This window comes from Pipra filicauda, unplaced genomic scaffold (assembly GCF_003945595.2).
Source record: "Pipra filicauda isolate LSUMZ 115617 unplaced genomic scaffold, ASM394559v2 scaffold587_size370460_pilon, whole genome shotgun sequence".
Lineage (NCBI taxonomy): Eukaryota > Metazoa > Chordata > Aves > Passeriformes > Pipridae > Pipra > Pipra filicauda.
This window is the reverse complement of record NW_024104739.1, coordinates 104065-124046: the sequence shown is the minus strand read 5'-3', so window position 1 is coordinate 124046 and position 19982 is coordinate 104065. Positions and strand designations below refer to the sequence as shown.

General features: G+C 60.6%; 2 protein-coding genes across 9 annotated transcripts in view; both read left to right on the top strand.

Annotated features, from left to right (window-relative positions):
* The first annotated feature begins 216 nt into the window (after positions 1–216).
* SARS1 (seryl-tRNA synthetase 1) lies at positions 217–13799 on the top strand. 2 transcript variants are annotated; one of them, XM_039387756.1, is made up of 11 exons: positions 217–488; positions 2759–2829; positions 3923–4003; positions 4437–4595; positions 6693–6836; positions 7232–7387; positions 9373–9537; positions 9948–10077; positions 10717–10874; positions 12780–12909; positions 13409–13799. In XM_039387756.1, the coding sequence occupies exons 1-11, from the start codon at positions 353–355 to the stop codon at positions 13561–13563; spliced, it is 1485 nt and encodes a 494-aa protein (XP_039243690.1). In that variant the 5' UTR covers positions 217–352; the 3' UTR covers positions 13564–13799. The 2 variants fall into 2 exon arrangements, with proteins under 2 accessions (XP_039243690.1, XP_027567233.1); XM_027711432.2 differs by having other exon boundaries at positions 230–488; positions 9373–9594.
* A 1682-nt stretch (positions 13800–15481) lies between these two features.
* Positions 15482–19982, top strand: part of CELSR2 (cadherin EGF LAG seven-pass G-type receptor 2) — a 33318-nt gene continuing 28817 nt past the window's right edge. For all 7 annotated transcript variants that reach the window (XM_039387749.1, XM_027711287.2, XM_039387750.1 and 4 more), the window contains exon 1: positions 15482–19585. In XM_039387749.1, coding sequence (XP_039243683.1) covers positions 15523–19585 — 4063 coding nt within the window. In that variant the 5' untranslated portion in view covers positions 15482–15522. The remainder of the gene's footprint in view (positions 19586–19982) is intronic.

The following is a 19982-nucleotide window of genomic DNA, read 5'->3' as shown; positions in this document are numbered from 1 at the left end:
GTCCCCCCCACACCCTGAAATCCCCCCAACCCCCCCCGTAACGCCTGAAACTTCCCAAATCCCTGCAACCCTGACACCCCCCCAAATCTCCCCATAATCCCCCCACAGCCCCTGAAACTCCCCCAAAACCACCTAAAACTCCCCACATCCCCCCTCATACCCCCTGAAATCCCCCCAAACCAGGTTGGTCCTCCTGCCCGCAAGGGGGCGCTGCTTCTCCCGCCGCTCACGCCCTGCCCACTTCTTGCACAGCTCACGCCCCGCCCATTTGGCGCATGCGCAGTGCGGCTTCTCCCGAGCTCCCCAGCCCGTGCTCCCGATCCCAATCCCGGTTCCGATCCCGCTCCCCGTCATGGTGCTGGACCTCGACCTGTTCCGCGCCGACAAGGGCGGAGACCCCGCCATGGTGCGGGAGATGCAGCGCAAGCGCTTCAAGGACCCCGCGCTCGTGGACGCGCTCGTGCGCGCGGACGGAGCCTGGAGGAGGTGTACGTGGGGGGGTGGCGGGGGGGAGACCCCCGGGAGGGGCGTGGGGGAACCCCGAGGGGTTGTCACGCCCTGTCCCCTGTCCTTTGTCACCCCCAGGTCACCTCCAGCCACCCCCCAGGCCGGTGGTGGGACTCCAGGTGATGGGACACCCCCATTGCTCCTTCCAAGGGATGGAGGATCCCCCCGGGAGGGGATTGGGAGACCCCTGGGAGTGGCGTGGGAAGACCCCCCAGGGGTTGTTACCCACTGCTCCCTGTCATTTGTCCCCCCCGGTCACGCCCGGTCGCCCCCCAGCCTGGTGGTGGGACCCGTCCCTAGGAATGGGGGTCCCCTCCCCCATTTCCTCTCTTCTGGGGATGGGAGACCCCCGGGATAGAGGTTGGGGCACCCCCCAGGGCTTGTCACCCCTTATCCCCTGTCGTTTGTCACCCCCCGGCCGCCCCCAGCCTTGTGGTGGGACCCCTCCCCGGGGATTTAGGACCTCCGGGATTGGGGTGGGGGGACCTCCGAGAGGTTGTCACCCCCTGTCCCCTCGGTCACCCCCAGGTGATGGGACCCCCCCCTCCTTGTTCCTCACAAGGAATGGGAGCGATGTGGGGTCCCTACCCCCTGATTTGGGATCCTACCCCCCGATTTGGGGTCCCATCTCCCCTCTTTGGGCTCCCATTCCAGGGCAGCTCGGGGAGGGGGCAGGAGCCGCATCCCAGTGTTTCCCGGCAGGATTTGGGGCCGTGGGATGTTCCCCCCGCCCCACCCCTGGGTGCCGAGCGCGGGGTGGGAGGTGAGATGGGGTGGGCGCCCCGCAATCCCGCCGTTCCCACGCCCCCTCTCCAGGGGGTGGAAGCGGCGCCGGGGGCTCCCCTTTCCTCCCGATCCCTCCCTGTCCTTGTGGGATCAGGCCCTGCTTTAGCCCGGAGCGTTTCATCCCACGGTATCCCCCCGTTCCCAGCGACCCCCCCGCGGGCTCGGGACCCCCGGCACGGGGTGACAGGGCTGGCAGAGGGTGGCAGGGGGGACAGGAGGTGACAGGAGGTGGCGCAGGGTGGCGGCCGCGTGGCTGATGCAATCCCGCGGCTCCGCGGGACCCCCGCGACGGGGGGGCTGGGGGTGGCAGGGCTGGCAGGGGGTGACAGGGATGGCAGAGGGTGACAGGGCTGGCACGGGGTGACAGGAGGTAGGTGGCAGAGGGTGGCGCAGAGTGGCGGCCTCGTGGCTGATGCAATCCCGCCGTGCCCATCGCATCCCATTCCCTATTCCCTGGCTCGGGGTTGCCCCCCCGGGACCGATTCCCCCGCATGATTTGGGGTGTCACCTTCCCAGGGTGACCCTGATTTGGGGTGTCACTCCAATTTGGGGTGACCTTGTTTTGGGATGTCACCCTGATTTGGGGTGTCACCGTTTTTTGGGGTGACCCTTATTTGGGGTGTCACTCCAATTTAGGGTGACTGTTTGGGGATGTCACCCTCTTGGGGTTACCCTGATTTGAGGTGTCACCCTGATTTGGAGTGGCCCCGATTTGGGAGTCCCATCCTGATGTGGGGGGCTACAGCCTGGCATGGGGGTCCCAGTGGAGAGGGGGGTTTCCCATCTCGGTGGGGGGGGTGTCAGTGGAGTGGGGGGTTCCCATCTCGGTGGGGGGGGGTGTCAGTGGAGTGGGGGGTTCCCATCTCGGTGGGGGGGGTGTCAGTGGAGTGGGGGGTTCCCATCTTGGTGGGGGGGGTTCCAGCCCAGTGTGGGAGTCACCAGTGTGTGTGGGGTGTCCCAGCTTGACATGGGGGTCCCAGTGCAACATGGGGGTCCTATCCTGGTGTGGGGGGTCCCAGCCCAGTGCAGGGGGACTGTCCTGCAGGGGGGTCCTGGCGTGATGCTGAGGGTCCCAGCCTGGCATGGGGGTCTCAGCCCAGCACGGGAGATCCCAACATGGGGGTCCCAGCCTGGAGTGGGGGTGTTCCATCCCAATGGGAGGTCCCATCCTGGCATGGGGGTCCCAGCCCAGTGTGGGGGTGCCAGCCTGCAGTGGAGGTGTCCTGTCCCACCACAGGGAGGTCCCATCCTGTCCTGGGGGTCACTCCAGATGTTTTCCATCCCCACCCCACCCAAACCCTGGGGCATTCCCAGAGCTGCAACTCTGCTCCTGCTCCCGGGGGGGCTCCCCATGGCCCCTGGGGACCCCAGCTCAGTCCCACCCCCTCTGAGAGCCCTCCCACCTCCTCTCCAGGAGACCCCAGCCCAGTCCTACCCCCTCTGAGAGCCCCCCCTTCCCCTCCAGGCAGGTTTCGTGCCGACAACCTGAACAAGCTGAAGAACCTTTGCAGCAAAACCATCGGGGACAAGATGAAGGTGGGCACCACGGGGGCACCAGCCGGGGCCACCCCCCCCAGCCCCCTCCCTGGTGCCTCCCCCCACTCCCAGATCTCTCCCTGGTGCCCCCTCCCCACTTCCAAACCCCCAGGTCTCTCCTTGGTGCCCCCCTCCAAACCAGCCCCTCGGGCTTCTCCCTGGTGCCCCCCCCCCACTCCCAGACCTCTCCCTGGTGCCCCCCTCTCACTCCCAGCCCCCCTGGTCTCTCCCTCCTGTCCCTGGGGGTGTTTCCCCCCAGCCCCTCCCAGTGCCCCCCCCCAGGCTGGTGGTGGGGGACCCGTGTCCCTCCCTGCCACCACCCCCCCTCCCCTCCCCACATTGCTCCCTGAAGCCCCTTGAGCGGAGGTGACCTTTGGGGATCCCTCCCACCCCCTCAGCCCTTTGAGGGATCCCTACCCCCTCCTCCCCAACTCATTTGGGGTATCCTTCCCCCCCTCTCCAACCCTTTTAGGGGTCTCTCCCACCCCCTTCCCTGCCCCTTTTTGGGGGTTCCTCACTCCTCCACTCTCCCCCAACCCTTTGGGGGTCCCTCCCATCCCCTCAGCCCTTTGGGGATCCCTCCCCAACCTTTTAGGGTGTTTCCTCTCTCCTTCCTCCCCAACCATTTTAGGGCCTCTCCGCTTCCTCCCCAACCCTTTCGGGGTCCCTCCCTTCTCCACCCTCCCCCAGCCCTTTTAGGGGTTTCTCCCACCCCCTTCCCTGCCCCTTTTTGGGAGTTCCTCCCTCCTCCACTCCCCACCAGCCCTTTGGGGGTCCCTCCTTCCACCCCCCTCCCACCATCCTTTGAGATATTCCTTCCTCCTCTCCCCAACCCTTTGGGGGGTCCCTCCCACCCCCTTCCCCATCTCTTTGGGGGTCCCTCCCTCCTCCACTTCTCCCCCAGCCCTCTGGGGTGATTTCTCTCCCCCTTCTTGCCTAACCCTTTGGGGGGTTCCTCTGTCCTCCACCCCCTTTCTTGGCCCTTTTAGGGGTCCCTCCCTGCCTGCTCCCCTCCCCCTCGTGTCCCTGAGGGAGGTTTCCCACTGGAATTTCCCCCGTTAACCCTCCTGGGGTCCCTTTTCCCTCCTCGCAGAGGAAGGAGCCGGTGGGGACGGACGAGTCAGTCCCAGAGAATGCCCGGAACCTGGAGGGGCTCACGGCCGATGTGCTGGGGGTGAGTGGGACCCCCAGAGCCCCCTGTGTCCCCAGAGCCACCCCTGTGCCCCCCTGAGTCCCCCTGTGCTCCCTGAGCCCCCCTGAGCCCCACCATGCTGGATCTGGGATTTGTGGTGCTGGATCCAGGCTTTGTGGTGCTGAATCCGGGATTTGCCGTGCTGGATCCAGGATTTGCCATGCTGGATCTGGGATTTGCCGTGCGGGTTCTGGGATTTGCTGTACTGGATCTGGGATTTGCTGTGCTGGATCCAGGATTTGCCGTGCTGGATCTGGGATTTGCCGTGTGGGTTCTGGGATTTGCTATGCTGGATCCAAGATTTGCTGTGCTGGATCCGGGATTTGCCGTGCTGGGCCACCTCCCCCCTGTCCCCGGGGGTCCCTGCCCTGAGCAGGGTCTCTCTGTGGGGTCTCTCCGCGGGGTCTCTCCGCAGGCTCTCCAGGTGTCCCAGATCAAGCAGCTCCGGCTGCTCATCGACGAGGCCATCCAGGAATGTGACTCGGAGCGGCTCCGGCTCGAGGCTGAGCGGTTCGAGAGCCTGCGGGAGATCGGGAACCTGCTGCACCCCTCTGTGCCCATCAGCAACGACGAGGTGGGACAGGGACACGGACAGGGACGGGGAAAGGCACCTGGGACACGGGACAGGGACAGGATGGGGAAAGGCACCTGTAACATGGGGAGAAGGACAGGGACAGGAAGAGGCATGTGGGACACCGGAAGAGGGACAGGGACAGGGAAAGGCACGTGGGACACGGGGAGTGAGGTGGGGACACAGGGGGGGAGGTGGGGACATGGGGAAGGAGATGGAGACAGTGGGAAGGAGATGGGGATGGGACACGGGGAGGGAGGTGGGAGACAGAGAGGGAGATGGGACACAAGGTCAGAGATGGGGATGGAACATAAGAGGGGAGATGGAGACACAGGGAGGGAGGTGGGGATGGGACAGGGGGAGGGGAGGGACGTGGGACAGGGAGAGAAGTGGATACCTGGGGAGGGAGCTGGGGACATGGGGATGGATGGGGCATGAGGAGGGAGATGAGGAGAGGGGTGGGAATAGGGCGAGGGAGATGGGGACATGGGGATGGGGACACGGGGGGATGGATGGGGCATGAGGAGGGAGATGAGGAGAGGGGGAGAGAGATGGGACATGGGGAAGGAGGTGGAGACATGAGGAGGGAGAGAGGGAGAAGGGGAAGGAGATGGGGATGGGGCACAGGGAGGCAGATGGGACATGGGGAGGGAAGTGGGGACACAAGGAGATGGATGGGAGAGGGGGCACGGGATGGGACACTGGGAGTGAGATGGGGATACGGGCAGGGAGAGGGTCACAGAGAGGGAAGTGGGGATGGGGAACAGGGAGGGAGGTGGGCATGGGACCAGGAGAGACATGGATGGGGGAGGGAGGGGGTGACAAGGGGAGGAAGGTGGGACAGGGGGAGGAAGATGGAACACAGGGGCCACAGGGAGATGGATGGGGACACAGGGAGGGAGGTGGGGACTCAGGGCCGTGGCAGAGGGGCCCAGAGCTGGGGGGCTCCAGGGGGATCCCCCCCAGGCTGGAGCAGCCGGCACAGAGTCCCGCCGGGAGCACACAAAGGGCGACTCAGACAGCACCAGGCACCCCTTTGTCGGGAGAATCCATGGGAAAGGCTCCTCCCGAGGGGGGGCTGGCTCTCCCCTCCGCTGCCTCCATTCATCCCGGGAATGTTTGGCCAGGGAACATTTCGGGCCCTGTGCCAACGGGCCTCCTAACCAGGGTCAGCCTGGGCAGGCTGGGCTCCCAAACTGGGCCCAGTGCAGTGCAGGAACTGGGCCCAGTGCAGTGCAGGGACCGGGCTGGGGGGTGATGGGGTCAGGGGCCCCAAATCCTCCTTTCCGGGCTGGGGTCAGTCTGGGGAGTCTGGGCTCCCAAACTGGGCCTAGATTGTAGCATTTGTAATATTTGTAATATTTGTAATATGCTTAATATTTAATATTTTTAAGATGTAATAGGGGTAGTATTTACATATATTACATATTTTAATATTACATATTAAAATATTACATTTTACAGATATGTAATATTTGTAATACATGTAATATGTAATATTTCTAATATGTAATATGTGTAATATTTACATATTTTACATTTTACAGTTATATATTTGTAATATGTGTAATATACAATACTTGTAATATGTAATATGTGTAATATTTACATATATTACATTTTACAGGTATACAATATTCGTAATATGTAATGTTTGTATTGACCACTGGTCCCAGTGCAGTGCAAGGACTGGTGTGGGGGTGCGATGGGCTGATGGAACCCAAATGCTCTCCTCCGGGCCGGGGTCAGGCAGGGGGGTCTGGGCTCCCAAACTGGGCCCAGACTGTAACATCTGTAATATTTGTAATGTAACATTTGTAATATGTCATATTTGTAACGACCACTGGGCCCAGGGGTCACTGGGATGTTCAGGTGGGAATTTGGGGGGTGCCAGGTGCCGCTGTGGGGTCCCAGCAGGGATTTCAGGGTGTATTCAGGCTCACCATGGGGTTCCAGCAGGAATCTGGGGGTGCCCACTATCACCACGGGGTTCCTGGCAGGAATTCGGGCTGTACTTAGTATCCCTGTGGTGGTCCTTGGGATTTCGGGGTGTTATGGGGCACTGGGTGATGGGCCCCAAATTCTGCTGTCTTCATGCAGGATGTAGACAACAAGGTGGAGCGGGTGTGGGGTGACTGTAGCTGCAGGAAGAAGTATTCCCACGTGGACCTGGTGGTGATGGTGGACGGCTTTGAGGGCGAGAAGGGGGTTGTGGTGGCCGGGAGCCGCGGCTACTTCCTGAAGGTGAGGGCTGGGACCCCCACGGGGGCGTGGAATGGTTGGGATCCGGGGGGGATGAGGTGGGATGGGGGTCTTGGTTTCTCCTCTGCCGGGTGGGACGGTGGGAGTGGTGGTGTGGGATGGACTGTGGTCCAGGTGGTACCTCTGGATCCATCCCTGGGATGATGGGAGCCCCCGTGGGGGTGGTGTGGGATGTCTCTGGATCTGTCCCTGGGATGATGGCAGCCCCCATGGGGGTGGTGTGGGATGGACCCTGGCCCGGGTGGTGCCTCTGGATCCGTCCCCATCTGGGACGACGCTGGGCCCAAGAGCTGGAGCAGCTCCGTGGGATCTGCTGAGCAGGGTGGATGGCCCAGCATGGTGTGAGCATGACGGGTGGTGTCCCCCCATGTCCCCAGGGTCCCTTGGTGTTCCTGGAGCAGGCCCTGATCCAGTACGCCCTGCAGAGCCTGCGGGCCCGGGGCTATACCCCGGTCTACACCCCCTTCTTCATGCGCAAGGAGGTCATGCAGGAGGTGGCCCAGCTCAGCCAGTTCGACGAGGAGCTCTACAAGGTCTGGGCTTTGGGGTGGCATTTGGGGTGGCATTTGGGGCCCAGACACCCCCCTGGGGCTGTGGCTGTGGGGAGGGAGGTGGTGGGGTCCCCTCTGTTCCAGTGGTGGCAGCAGTGGTGGTTCCCTTCCCCTCTCCTTGGGGTCGGTCTTCAGGAGTGACACACGATGGCCATGAGGTGACAAGGAGGTGGCTCATCTGAGGTCCATCTCCATGGATGGCATGTTGTGGTGACAAGGAGGTGGCTTGTGATGGTGATGAGGTGGTAAGGAGGTGGCTGGTCGCTGGGGTCCATGTCCATAGGTGACATGAGGTGACAAGGAGGTGGTTTGTCTCTGGGGTCCATCCTCATGGGTGACATGTTATGGCCATGAGGCGACAGGGACTTGCCTCATCTCTGGGGTCCATGTTTGTGGCTGACACGTGATGGCCATGAGATAACAAGGAGGTGGCTCATCTCAGGTCTGTCTCCATGGCTGGCATGTTGTGGTGACAAGGAGGTGGCTGGTCTCTGGGGTCCATCTCCACGGGTGACATGAGGTGACAGAGAGTTGCGTCACCTCTGGGGTCCATTTCCATGGGTGACATGTTTTGGTGACAAGAAGGTGGCAGGTCTCTGGGATCCATGTTCATTGGTGACACGTGGTGACACATTGGTGATGAGGTGACAAGGAGGTGGCTCATCCCTAGGATCCACCTCCATAGGTGACATGTTTTGGTGACAAGGAGGTGGCTGGTCTCTTGGGTCCATATCCAGGGGTGAGACATGATGGCCATGAGGTGACAAGAAGGTGGCTCATCCCTGGGGTTTGTCTGCGGGAGAAATATATTGTGGTGACACTGCAGTGACAAGGAAGTTGCTCATCTTTGGGGTCCATCCCCCTGAGTGACGTGGTGACAAAGAAATGCCTTCTGATGGGGATGAGATGACAAGGAGCTGGTTCATCTTGGGTCCGTCTCCATGGGCGACATGTGATGGCCATAAGGTGACAGGGAGGTGTTTCATCTCTGGGGTCCATCTCCACAGGTGACGTGTTGTGGTGACAAGGAGGTGGCAGGTCTCTGGGACCTTAGGTGACAAGACAGTGGCTTGTAATGGTGATGAGATGACAAGAAGGTGGCTGATCCTTAGAGTCCACCTCCATGGGTGACACATTTTGGTGATGAAGTGGCCTGTTTTTTGGCTCCATCTCCACGGGTGACACATTGATGGTGATGAGGTGACAAGGAGGTGTCTGATCTTTGGGGTTCACCTCCACAGGTGACACATTTTGGTGCTGAAGGGGCCCGTTTCTTGGCTCCACCTCTGTGAGTGACACATTTTGGTGATGAAGGGGTCCATCTCTTGGCTCCGTCTTCACAGGTGACATGTTTTGGTGATGAGGAGATAGCTTGTGCTGGCCCTGAGGTGACAAGGCTGGTGTCTTGTCTCCACCTCCATGGGTGACACAGGTACCTCCTCCCTGCCCCCAACCCCCGGGACAAGCAGCATCTCCCACCCCCATCCCCAAACCCCTCCGTGGGGCATACTCACAAACTGCTGCCAACATGGGAGCGGAGGAGGGAAAAGGCAACGTCCTCCCCAAAAGGTTCCTCTGCGGGTGGGTCAAACCTGTCCGATGAAGTCCGAGCAGGTCCGGGCACAGAACGGGTCTGGGGGCAGAACAGGGTGCAGGAAATAAAGGCAAACTGGAGCCAGAAAACAACCAGCTGACCAGGCTGAGAACAAAATGGCCTCAGAGCCTTTCCAACGCACATACCTTGAGTTAAGGCAAAAGTGAAGTGTGCCCAGTTTCCAAGGAGAGAAGAAAAAAACTCCTCACTCTTCCCCACAGTTTTTAGGAGGGCCATCAGCTTGGAATGCCCAAGGCAAACCGCCCTCCTCATTCAACATCTTTCTTTCACAGAGGCAGGGGAAAGAAAAATTCCTGCTTGTTTTTTTTGAACAAGCAAACCTCCGACACACCCCTGTCCCCTGTGCCTGCAGGTGATCGGGAAGGGCAGTGAGCGAGCAGAGGACAATTCCGTGGAGGAGAAGTACCTGATCGCCACGTCGGAGCAGCCCATCGCCGCCCTGCACCGCGACGAGTGGCTGCGCCCCGAGGAGCTGCCGCTGCGCTACGCCGGCATCAGCACCTGCTTCCGCCAGGAGGTGGGATCCCACGGCCGGGACACGCGCGGCATCTTCCGCGTCCACCAGTTTGAGAAGGTGACGGGCTCGGGGGTGCTGGGGCCAGCAGGGGATTCCCGGGGGGATCCAGGGGGTGTTTGGGGTCATAGGGGGTTCCAATGGGATTTTGGGGTGTTCCTGGTGGGAATTCAGGGTGTGCCCGGTGTCACCACAGCATTCCCAGTGGGAATTTGGGGTGTCCCCAATGTCACCAGGGGATTCCTGGTGGGAATTTGGGGTGTCCCCAATGTCACAACAGCATTCCCCATGGGAATTCCGGGTGTCCTCAATGTCACCATAGCATTCCCATTGGGAATTCTGGGTGTCCCCAGTGTCACCATGGCATTCCATTTGGGAATTCCGAGTGTCCCCAGCGTTCCCTTCTCCTGCAGATCGAGCAGTTCGTTTACTCCTCCCCCCACGACAACAAGTCCTGGGAGCTGTTTGAGGAGATGATCTCCACGGCCGAGGAATTCTACCAATCCCTCGGGATTCCCTATCACATCGTCAACATCGTCTCGGGTACAGCTCTGCCGGCACATTCCCGGTGCCCCCCGGCCCTGACCCCTTCCCAGCTCAGCATTCCCTGTCCCCAGCCCTCGGCAGGAGGAGGAGGAGGGAGGGAAGGGTGTGTTTTATTTGCTGTGGAATTCTCTGGGTCCGTGGGAAGGGGGGTGGGATGGATTGTCCCTGCTGGCCCTTCCAGAGGGACAGTTGGAGTGTCCCGGCTCCTCCTGGAAGTGCTGACAGGGGAATGATCCTGATAAAGGCTCCCTGGGATGAGTGGGACTCCTTCATCCCTGGGGCAGGGCAGGAATCCCTCATCCCCAGGGAATCCCTCATCCCCATGGGATCCCTCATCCTCATTGGATCCCTCATCCCCATGGGATCCTTCACCCCATGGAATCCCTCATCCCTGTGGCAGAGCAGGAATCCCTCACCCCATGGAATCCCTCATCCCCAGGGAATCCCTCATCCCTGTGGCAGAGCAGGAATCCCTCATCCCCATGGAATCCCTTACCCCATGGAATCCCTCATCCCCATGACAGAGCAGGAATCCCTCATCCCATGGGATCCCTCATCCCCAGGACGGGCACACTCAGGGCAGACAGTGGGCCCCCCACAACCCCCCGCTCAGCCCTGTGTCCCTGCTGTCCCCAGGCTCCCTGAACCACGCAGCCAGCAAAAAGCTGGATCTGGAGGCCTGGTTTCCCGGCTCCGGAGCCTTCCGGGAGCTCGTGTCCTGCTCCAACTGCACTGACTACCAGGCGCGGCGGCTGCGCATCCGCTACGGCCAGACCAAGAAAATGATGGACAAGGTGAGCCTGGGGGTTCTGGGGGGGCCTGCCTGTGTCCCCCATCCCTCTCTGTGTTACTCGTGTCCCCCTGGAGCACTCCGGAGCCATGAGCTCACGGGCTCAACCAGGGCTTTAAAACAGAAATATATGTAGGGCTCGCTAATACCTCGAGATATTGGCAAGAGAACGAGCCCAGACTTGTTCCCAAGAGATGTTTTTAGTGACAATTTAGGGGAGGAAATGAGGGAACTTGAAGAGGTTCCAAAGGGCACCACACAAGGGGGACTAAAATGTTCCACCGCAACACCAACACTGCCCCAGCACAGACTGATCCACAGCACTGGAGTGGAGATCCAATTGATCCACAACACTTCAGTCAGGATCCAACCCCTCCACAACACTTAAATCAAAATCCAGTTCCTCCACAACACTCAGGATCCAATAAATCCACAACACTTAAATCAAAATCCACCCCCTTCACAACACTTAAGTCAAGATGCAGTAAATCCACAACACTCCAGTCAAAATCCAACCCCTCCACAACACTTAGATCAAGATCCAATTAATCCACAACACCTAAATCAAGATCCAGACCCTCCACAACACTTAAATCAAGTTCCACTTAATCCAGAACACTCCAGTCAAAATCCAGCCCCTCCACAGCACTTAAATCAAAATTCCAGCCCAGAATTCCCCCAAATTTCCTCATTTTTCTCCCAAATTTCCTCTGTCTTCTGATTTCACCCAATTTCTCAAATTTTAAGTTTTCCCCAAACTTCCCCAAATTTTTTTCAAATTTCCCCCGAAGTTTCTCCAGGTTTTCCCCAAATTTCTTCAAATTTTCCCCAAATTTCCCCCCAGATTTCATCAGGGGCTCCAAGAACTGAGAGGTGTTATAAAATGTATGTACAATAGCTAAGAATACTTAAAATATAACATATAAAATACAGGAATATATAAAATATATACTTATGTGTAGTATATAAGTATATAAAATATATTAAATTTATAATATAAAAATATATGAAATATATAAAATATAATGTATCAATTATATACAAATATTTAATAATATAAAAGTAAATTAATATATAAAATGTATAATATGTAAATGTATAATATATAAATAAAATATAGTGTATGAAATAAAATATAGTGTATGAATAATATATAAAATATACATGAATATATTAATAATAAGTAAATGAATATATAAAATATATAATATATAAATACACTTATATATAAATAGATAGTTTTATAAAATATATAAAATATAATATATAAAATATAATAATATATAGAATATAGACTAATATATCAATAATATATAAGTATATAAAATGTATAAATATAATATACTAGTGTATAAAATATATAAACTAATATATAAAACAGAATAATATATTAATACGTAAGTATATAAATATATATACAATATATAAAATGTATGTAAAATATATTTTATATATATGTATTATATATAAAATATATATAACATATATATTATATATATTACATATATAAGTATATGTAATATATAGAAATATATAGAAATATATAGAAATTTATAAAAATGTATAAAACCTAACTACAATATGGCAATATATAACAAAATATAATCATTTTTTCCCTGTTTGGGGGAACACCCGAAACACTCTCTTCAGAGTAGATGTTTCCTGGCTTGCTAAAAAATTGTTCTCTACTGAAACCAAAACTGAGCCACATTTTGGGATGTGGTGCCAAAATGTTCAGTTCAAAGCTCTGTCCTAAAATCACGAAAGTGCTGAAAGTGCCTTAAAATCGGGCTATTTCTGGGTCTCAGGGCATTGGTTCCCCCCTTCCCCTCCCCCCCACACACAGACCCCCCCATACGGGGCCTGGGACCCCAGAGTCACTGCGGGGTGTGGGGTGTGTCCCCCCCAGGTGGAGTTCGTGCACATGCTCAACGCCACCATGTGTGCCACCACCCGCACCATCTGCGCCATCCTGGAGAACCACCAGACCCCCGAGGGCATCCTGGTCCCGGAGAGGCTGCAGCAGTTCATGCCCCCAGGTAACAACCCCCCCCCTGAGACCCCCGTCCCGAGATTTTATGGCCCCAGGTAACCCCCCAAGACCCCCCATCCTGCGATTTCATGGCCCCAGGTAACCCCCCAAGACCCCCCATCCTGCGATTTTATGGCCCCAGGTAACCCCCCCAAGACCCCCATCCCAGGATTTTGTGGCCTCTGTGACACCCTTCCCCCCCCCGAGACCCCACCTGTCCTGGGATTTCACGGCCCCTGTGACCCCCTGTCCCGGGATTTCATGGCCCCTGTGAGCCCCCCATCCCAAGATTTCATTCCCCCTGTGACCCCTCCCACTGTCCTGGGATTTCATGCTCCCAAGTAACACCCCCTCCCCTGTGACTCCCCTGTGACCCCCTGTCCCAGGATTTCATGACCCCTGTGACCCCCTCCATCCCAGGATTTCACGCCCCAGGTAACCCTCCCCAGTGACTCCCCCATGCCCTCCCCGTGATGGGGGTGACAGGGGTCCTGTGTGCCCCCCAGACCTGCGGGAGCTGATCCCCTTCGTGAAGCCGGCGCCCATCGAGCAGGAGCTCTCCAAGAAGCAGAAGAAGCAGCAGGAAGGGGGGGGCAAGAAGAAGGCGGGGGGAGCCCGGGAGCAGGGGCTGGAGGAGCAGGTGAAGAACATGGCGGTCTGAGGGCCCCCCCCCGCACTCCCCCGAGGGACTTTTGGGGTCTCCTGAGTCATCCCACCTTCCTTGCTGGGCCATGCCCTCAGCTTCGCTTGGGGGGAGTCACCGTCGGCCCCCCCCGCAGCACAAAGAACTGACACATGTGTGGGCCCCCCCCCCCTCGTGTGGCCCCCCCACCCGCTGAGCGGGGCCGGGGACCCCCCGCGTTCTCCCTCCATCTAATAAAGGCAAGAGCTGCTGAACTGCGTGTGCTGGGGGGGTGCCGAGGGGGCACGGGAGGGTCCAGCTTCCGCCCCAGCGTGCAGGGGGGGTGTCTCCAGCCCGAGGGGGGGTCTCTCCATCTCCCGTGGACCCCCCTTTCCCCTCTCCCAGCCCCATACAAAGCTGCAGACAAAGCCCCTTTGTGATGCAAAGTGGGGCCAGGGGGCCCCCAGGCTCAGCCCCAGCTGCCGCCCGCTCCCCCACCGGACTCGGGGGGGGACACATAGGAGGAGATTATCCCTCTCCATCACTACGGGGGGGCCCGGCTGCTTCCCCCCTCCCGTCCCGTGTATGCGTGGGAACTCCCGTCGGGGCGGGCGGGGAGCGGCCCCCGGTGAGTCAGCGGAGCCTCCGGCGGGGGCGGGGGGGCCCCGGCGGTTCCGAGCGCCGCCCCGGCGCGGGGGGGGTCTCCCCCAGGACCCGTCCGACCCGTTCTGCCGGGGGGGAGGACCCGGCTCCGCGCCGCCTGCCCGCACCCACGCCCCGGGACCGGCGCCGGCTGGGGGGGCACCCACGGACCGCGGGGATCCGCCCCCACCCGCCCTCTGCAGTCCCCCCCAGTCTGTCCCGGTCCCCCCCAGCATCCCCAGTACAGCCCAGTCTGCCAGTGCCCCCAGTTTCTCCAGTCCCCCCAGTCTGTGGCAGTGCCCCCCCAGCATCCCTGGTACAGCCCAGTCTGTCCCAGCGCCCCCCAGCTTCCCCAGTCCCTGCCAGTCTGTCCCGGTGTCCCCCATCATCCCTGGTCCCCCCCAGAGTCCCCCAGCATTCCCAGTCCCTGCCAGTCTGTTCCAGTGCCCCTCGGTCCTTGTGCGGTAGGACCAGCCCAGGGGTCGGGGTGGGGGGTCCCACGGCGTGGGGGGACATGGACCCCCGTGACTGGGGTCACAGCCGGGGCGTGTGTGTGTGACACGTGCTGTGTGTGTCACATGTGCTGTGTGTCACACATAGCTGTGTGCTGTGTCACATGTGTGTGTCACGTGTGCTGTGTGTCACGTGTGCTGCGTGTGTCACACATGATCTGTGTGCTGTCACATGTATTGTGTGTTCTGAGTGTCACACGTGCTGTGTGTGCTCTGTGTGTCACACACGTACCCTGTGTTCTGCCCATGTCACTCACATGCACTCACACACGTGTGCCCTGCACATGCAACCTGTGTGTTCCCCACGTGTGCCATACGTGTGCCCATGACGTTCGTGTGTGTGCCAGGCCCTTCACATGTGTGTGTGCACAATGCACGTGTGTGTGTGTGCACCTTACACGTGTGTGCACCTTATGTGCGTGTGTGCACAATGCACGTGTGTGTGTGTGCACCTTACATGTGTGCACAATGCACACGTGTGTGTGTGTGCACCTTACATGCGTGTGTGTGCACCTTACATGTGTGTGTGTGCACAATGCACGTGTGTGTGTGTGTACACCTTACATGTGTGTGTGTGTGCACAATGCACGTGTGTGTGCGTGTGCACTTTACATGTGTGCGCGCAACCTGCTCTCGGGGGTGCGCCCGGTGCCCCCCGCGCTGCCGCTGCCGGTGCGGGTCCCGCTGCCGGTGCGGGGGCGGCGGCGGCTCCTTTAAGCGCGGCGGGGCCGGTGCAGCGGCGGCTCCGCCCCGGCGGGCGCGCGCGGGCGCGGGCGGGGCGCAGGCGGCGGCGCGGGGCGCTGTGGGCACCGGCACCGGCACCGGCACCGGGGGGGCAGCGGCCATGGGCCTTCCACCCGCCCGCCGGGCCGCGCAGCCGCTGCTCCCGCTGCTGCTGCTGCTGCTGCTACTGCCGCCGCCTGCACCGGGACCCGCCACCGGCATCGCCATCGCCACCGGCATCGGCTCTGCCGCCAGCATCGCCACCGACACCGGCATCGCCACCGGGACCGAGACCGGCATCAGCTCCGCCACTGGGACCGGCATCGGCTTCGCCACCGGCACCGGCAGCCGGAGCGGCACCGGGATCCGCCCCCGCCTTCCCGACGCGCTGCCGGCGCCGCTCCAGGCTCGCCGCGGCGGCACCGGGGACAGCGGCGGCTCCGGCGGCACCGGGGACAGCGGCGGCACCGGGGACAGCGGCGGCTCCACACGGCCCCCGCCGAGCGATGGGACCGCACCGGGCTCCGGGAGGGACGGCGGCGGCGTTTGGGGGTCCCGAGGCACCGGCGGCACCGGCGGTACCGCGGGCGTCAGAGGCACCGCGAGCACCGGCGTCACTGGAGCCACGAGGAATGCTGGAGACACCAGGAACCCTGGAGGCGCTGGGGATGCTGGAGGCGCTGGGGACGCTGGAAGCGTCAGGGACGCTCCTGGAGGCACCGGGGATACCGGAGGCGCAGGGGATACTGGAGGAACTGGAGACACCAGGAGCACCCATGTCCTCAGGGACAGCGGGAGCGCCGCGGATACCGGACACACCAGGAACACTGGCGTCCTCTCAGACAGCAAGAGCGCCGGGGCCATGCTGAGCGCTGGGGGGGCTGGGGGCACTGGGGGCACCCCAGTCCTCAGGGACATCAGGGATACTGGATGCACTGGGGAGACTGGGAGAGACACTGGAAGCACCGGGAAAGTCCCCAGGAGCAGCAGAGACACTGGACATAATGAGGAGACTGGGAAAGTCCCCAGGGACACTGAGAGCACCAGAGAAGTCCCCAGGGACACCAGGAACTCTGGGAATACTGGGCATGCTGGGGGCACCAACATCCCCGGGGACACTGAGAGCACCAGGGAAGTCCCCAGGGACACCCGGAACACTGGGAATACTGGACACACTGGGTGCACCAACATCCCCAGGGACACCGAGAGCACCAGCAAAGTCCCCAGGGACACTGGGAATACTGGACATGCTGGGGGCAACAACATCCCCAGGAACACCAGGAACACTGGGAATACCAGACACACTGGGGACACCAGTGGCACAGGGGACACGATGGGCTCCAGGGCTGTTGAGGACCCCCAGATCAGGGCAGCCCCCGGACCCCCCATGCTCCGCCCCCGCCGGAGCCCCAATACAGCACCGCAGTTCCAGCCTTCCAGCTATCAGGCCACGGTGGAGGAGAACCGGCCCGCGGGGACACCGGTGACACAGGTGACGGCGCAGGACCCTGACGAGGGCGAGGCAGGGCGGCTGCTCTATGCCATGGCCGCACTCTTTGACAGTCGCTCTGACGCCCTGTTCGCCGTGGACCCCGTGACAGGTGCCATCACCACGGCGGCGCCGCTGGACCGCGAGAGCAAGAGCACCCACGTGTTCCGCGTGACAGCGGCCGACCACGGCGCACCCCGGCGCAGCGCCATGGCCACGCTCACCATCACCGTGGGCGACGCCAACGACCACGACCCGTCCTTTGAGCAGCCTGAGTACCGTGAGAGCGTGCGGGAGAACCTGGAGGTGGGCTATGAGGTGCTGACCGTGCGGGCCACTGATGGCGATGCCGGACCCAACGCCAACGTGCTCTACCGGCTCCTCAATGCCGGCGGCGCCAACGAGGTCTTCGAGATCGACCCCCGCTCCGGCGTCATCCGCACACGCGGCCCTGTGGACCGGGAAGCGGTGGATGCCTTCGAGCTGCTGGTGGAGGCGGCGGACCAGGGCCAGGAACCCCGCAGTGCCACAGCCACCGTGCGCATCGCGGTGGAGGATGACAACGACAATGCGCCGCAGTTCAGCGAACGGCGCTACGTGGCACAGGTGCCCGAGGATGTGGTGCCCAATGCAGCTGTGCTGCGGGTGACGGCCACTGACCGCGACAAGGGCAGCAACGCCCTGGTGCACTACAGCATCGTCAGCGGCAACACTCGTGGCCACTTCTACATCGATGCCCAGACAGGCGCCCTGGACGTCATCACTCCCCTGGACTTCGAGGTCACCAAGGAGTTCACGCTGCGCATCCGGGCACAGGATGGCGGCCGCCCGCCCCTCTCCAACATCAGCGGATTGGTTACCGTGCAGGTGCTGGACGTCAACGACAATGCCCCCATCTTCGTCAGCACGCCCTTCCAGGCCACCGTGCTGGAGAACGTCCCTGTGGGCTACTCCGTCATCCACGTGCAGGCCATCGATGCCGACTCAGGGGACAATGGCCGGTTGGTTTACACCCTGCTGGAGACCGGCGCTGGCTTCCCCTTCACCATCAACAATGGCACCGGCTGGATCGTGGTGGCCTCCGAGCTGGACCGGGAGGCCATGGACTTCTACAGCTTCGGTGTGGAGGCGCAGGACCAGGGGACACCCCCCATGGCCTCCACGGCCAGCGTCAGTGTCACCATCCTGGATGTCAATGACAACAGCCCCGAGTTCACCCAGAGGGAATACGGTGCCCGCCTCAACGAGGATGCGGCAGTGGGGACAAGTGTCCTCACCGTGTCTGCCGTCGACCGCGACGCCAACAGCGTCATCACTTATCAGATCTCCAGCGGCAACACCCGCAACCGCTTCTCCATCACCAGCCAGAGCGGTGGGGGGCTCATCTCGCTTGCCCTGCCCCTGGACTACAAGCTGGAGCGACAGTACCTGCTCACTGTCGCAGCGTCCGACGGCACCCGCCAGGACACCGCCCTGGTGGTCGTCAACGTCACCGATGCCAACACCCACCGTCCTGTCTTCCAGAGCTCTCACTACACTGTCAACATCAACGAGGACCGGCCGGTGGGCACCACGGTGGTGGTGATCAGCGCCACGGATGAGGACACCGGGGAGAACGCCCGCATCACCTACCTGATGGAGGACAGCATCCCCCAGTTCCGCATCGCCACCAACACTGGCGCCGTCACCACCCAGATGGAGCTGGACTACGAGGACCAGGTGTCCTACACCTTGGCCATCACAGCGCGGGACAATGGCATCCCCCAGAAATCCGACACCACCTACCTGGAGATCCTGGTGAGCGATGTCAACGACAACGCGCCGCAGTTCCTCCGCCACTCCTACCAGGGCTCCGTCTACGAGGATGTCCCCGCCTTCACCAGTGTTCTGCAGGTCTCCGCCACTGACCGCGACTCTGGGCTCAACGGCAGGGTCTTCTACACCTTCCAGGGGGGCGACGACGGCGATGGTGACTTCATCATTGAGTCCACCTCAGGCATCGTCCGCACTCTGCGCCGCCTGGACCGGGAGAACGTGCCGCTCTACTCCCTGCGGGCCTTCGCCGTTGACAAGGGGGTGCCAGCGCGACGGACGCCGGTGGAGATCCAGGTGACGGTGCTGGACGTCAATGACAACCCACCTGTCTTTGAGCGCGACGAGTTCGACATCTTCGTGGAGGAGAACAGCCCCATCGGGCTGGTGGTGGCCCGGATCACGGCCACCGACCCCGACGAGGGCACCAACGCCCAGATCATGTACCAGATCGTGGAGGGCAACATCCCGGAGGTCTTCCAGCTGGACATCTTCTCCGGGGAGCTCACGGCACTGGCCGACTTGGACTACGAGGCCAAGGCCGAGTACGTCATGGTGGTCCAGGCCACGTCGGCGCCGCTGGTCAGCCGGGCCACCGTGCACGTGCGGCTGCGCGACGCGAACGACAACAGCCCCCAGCTGAAGAACTTTGAGATCCTCTTCAACAACTACATCACCAACCGCTCTGGGAGCTTCCCTGGTGGTGTCATCGGCCGCATCCCAGCCCACGACCCTGACGTGTCCGACCGCCTCACCTACGCCTTCGAGCAGGGCAACGAGCTCAACCTGGTGCTGCTGGACCCCCAGAGCGGGGAGCTGCGGCTCAGCCCTGCCTTGGACAACAACCGCCCGCTGGAGGCCGTCATGAGGGTCTCTGTGTCCGGTAGGACCCCTGCCCAGGGGGGTGGGCTGGGCACAGGAAGTGGGGAGGTTTGGGGGTGTTATGGGGTCTCCCCACACCGTTTTGCCTGCCCCCACCCTTCAGATCGGGGCGGGGGGGCTGATGTGCATTGGGGTCCTGCCAACCCACTGAGGTGTTTTGGGGCCCCACCACCCCATCTTGGCTGCCCCCACCCTCCAGATCCAGGTGAGGGGGGTGTGAGGGGGATGCTGTCCCCCCCCCCAGCCCAGACACCCGTCTGGAGGCATTCAGGGGCCCCAGCACCCCCTTTTCCTCCCCCATCCTCTGGGGTGTCCGGAGGGGTCCAATACCACAGTGCACCTTCTTTTGGGGGGGCAGGACCCTGGTGGGTGTTGGGGTGGTCCTGGCACCTCTATGT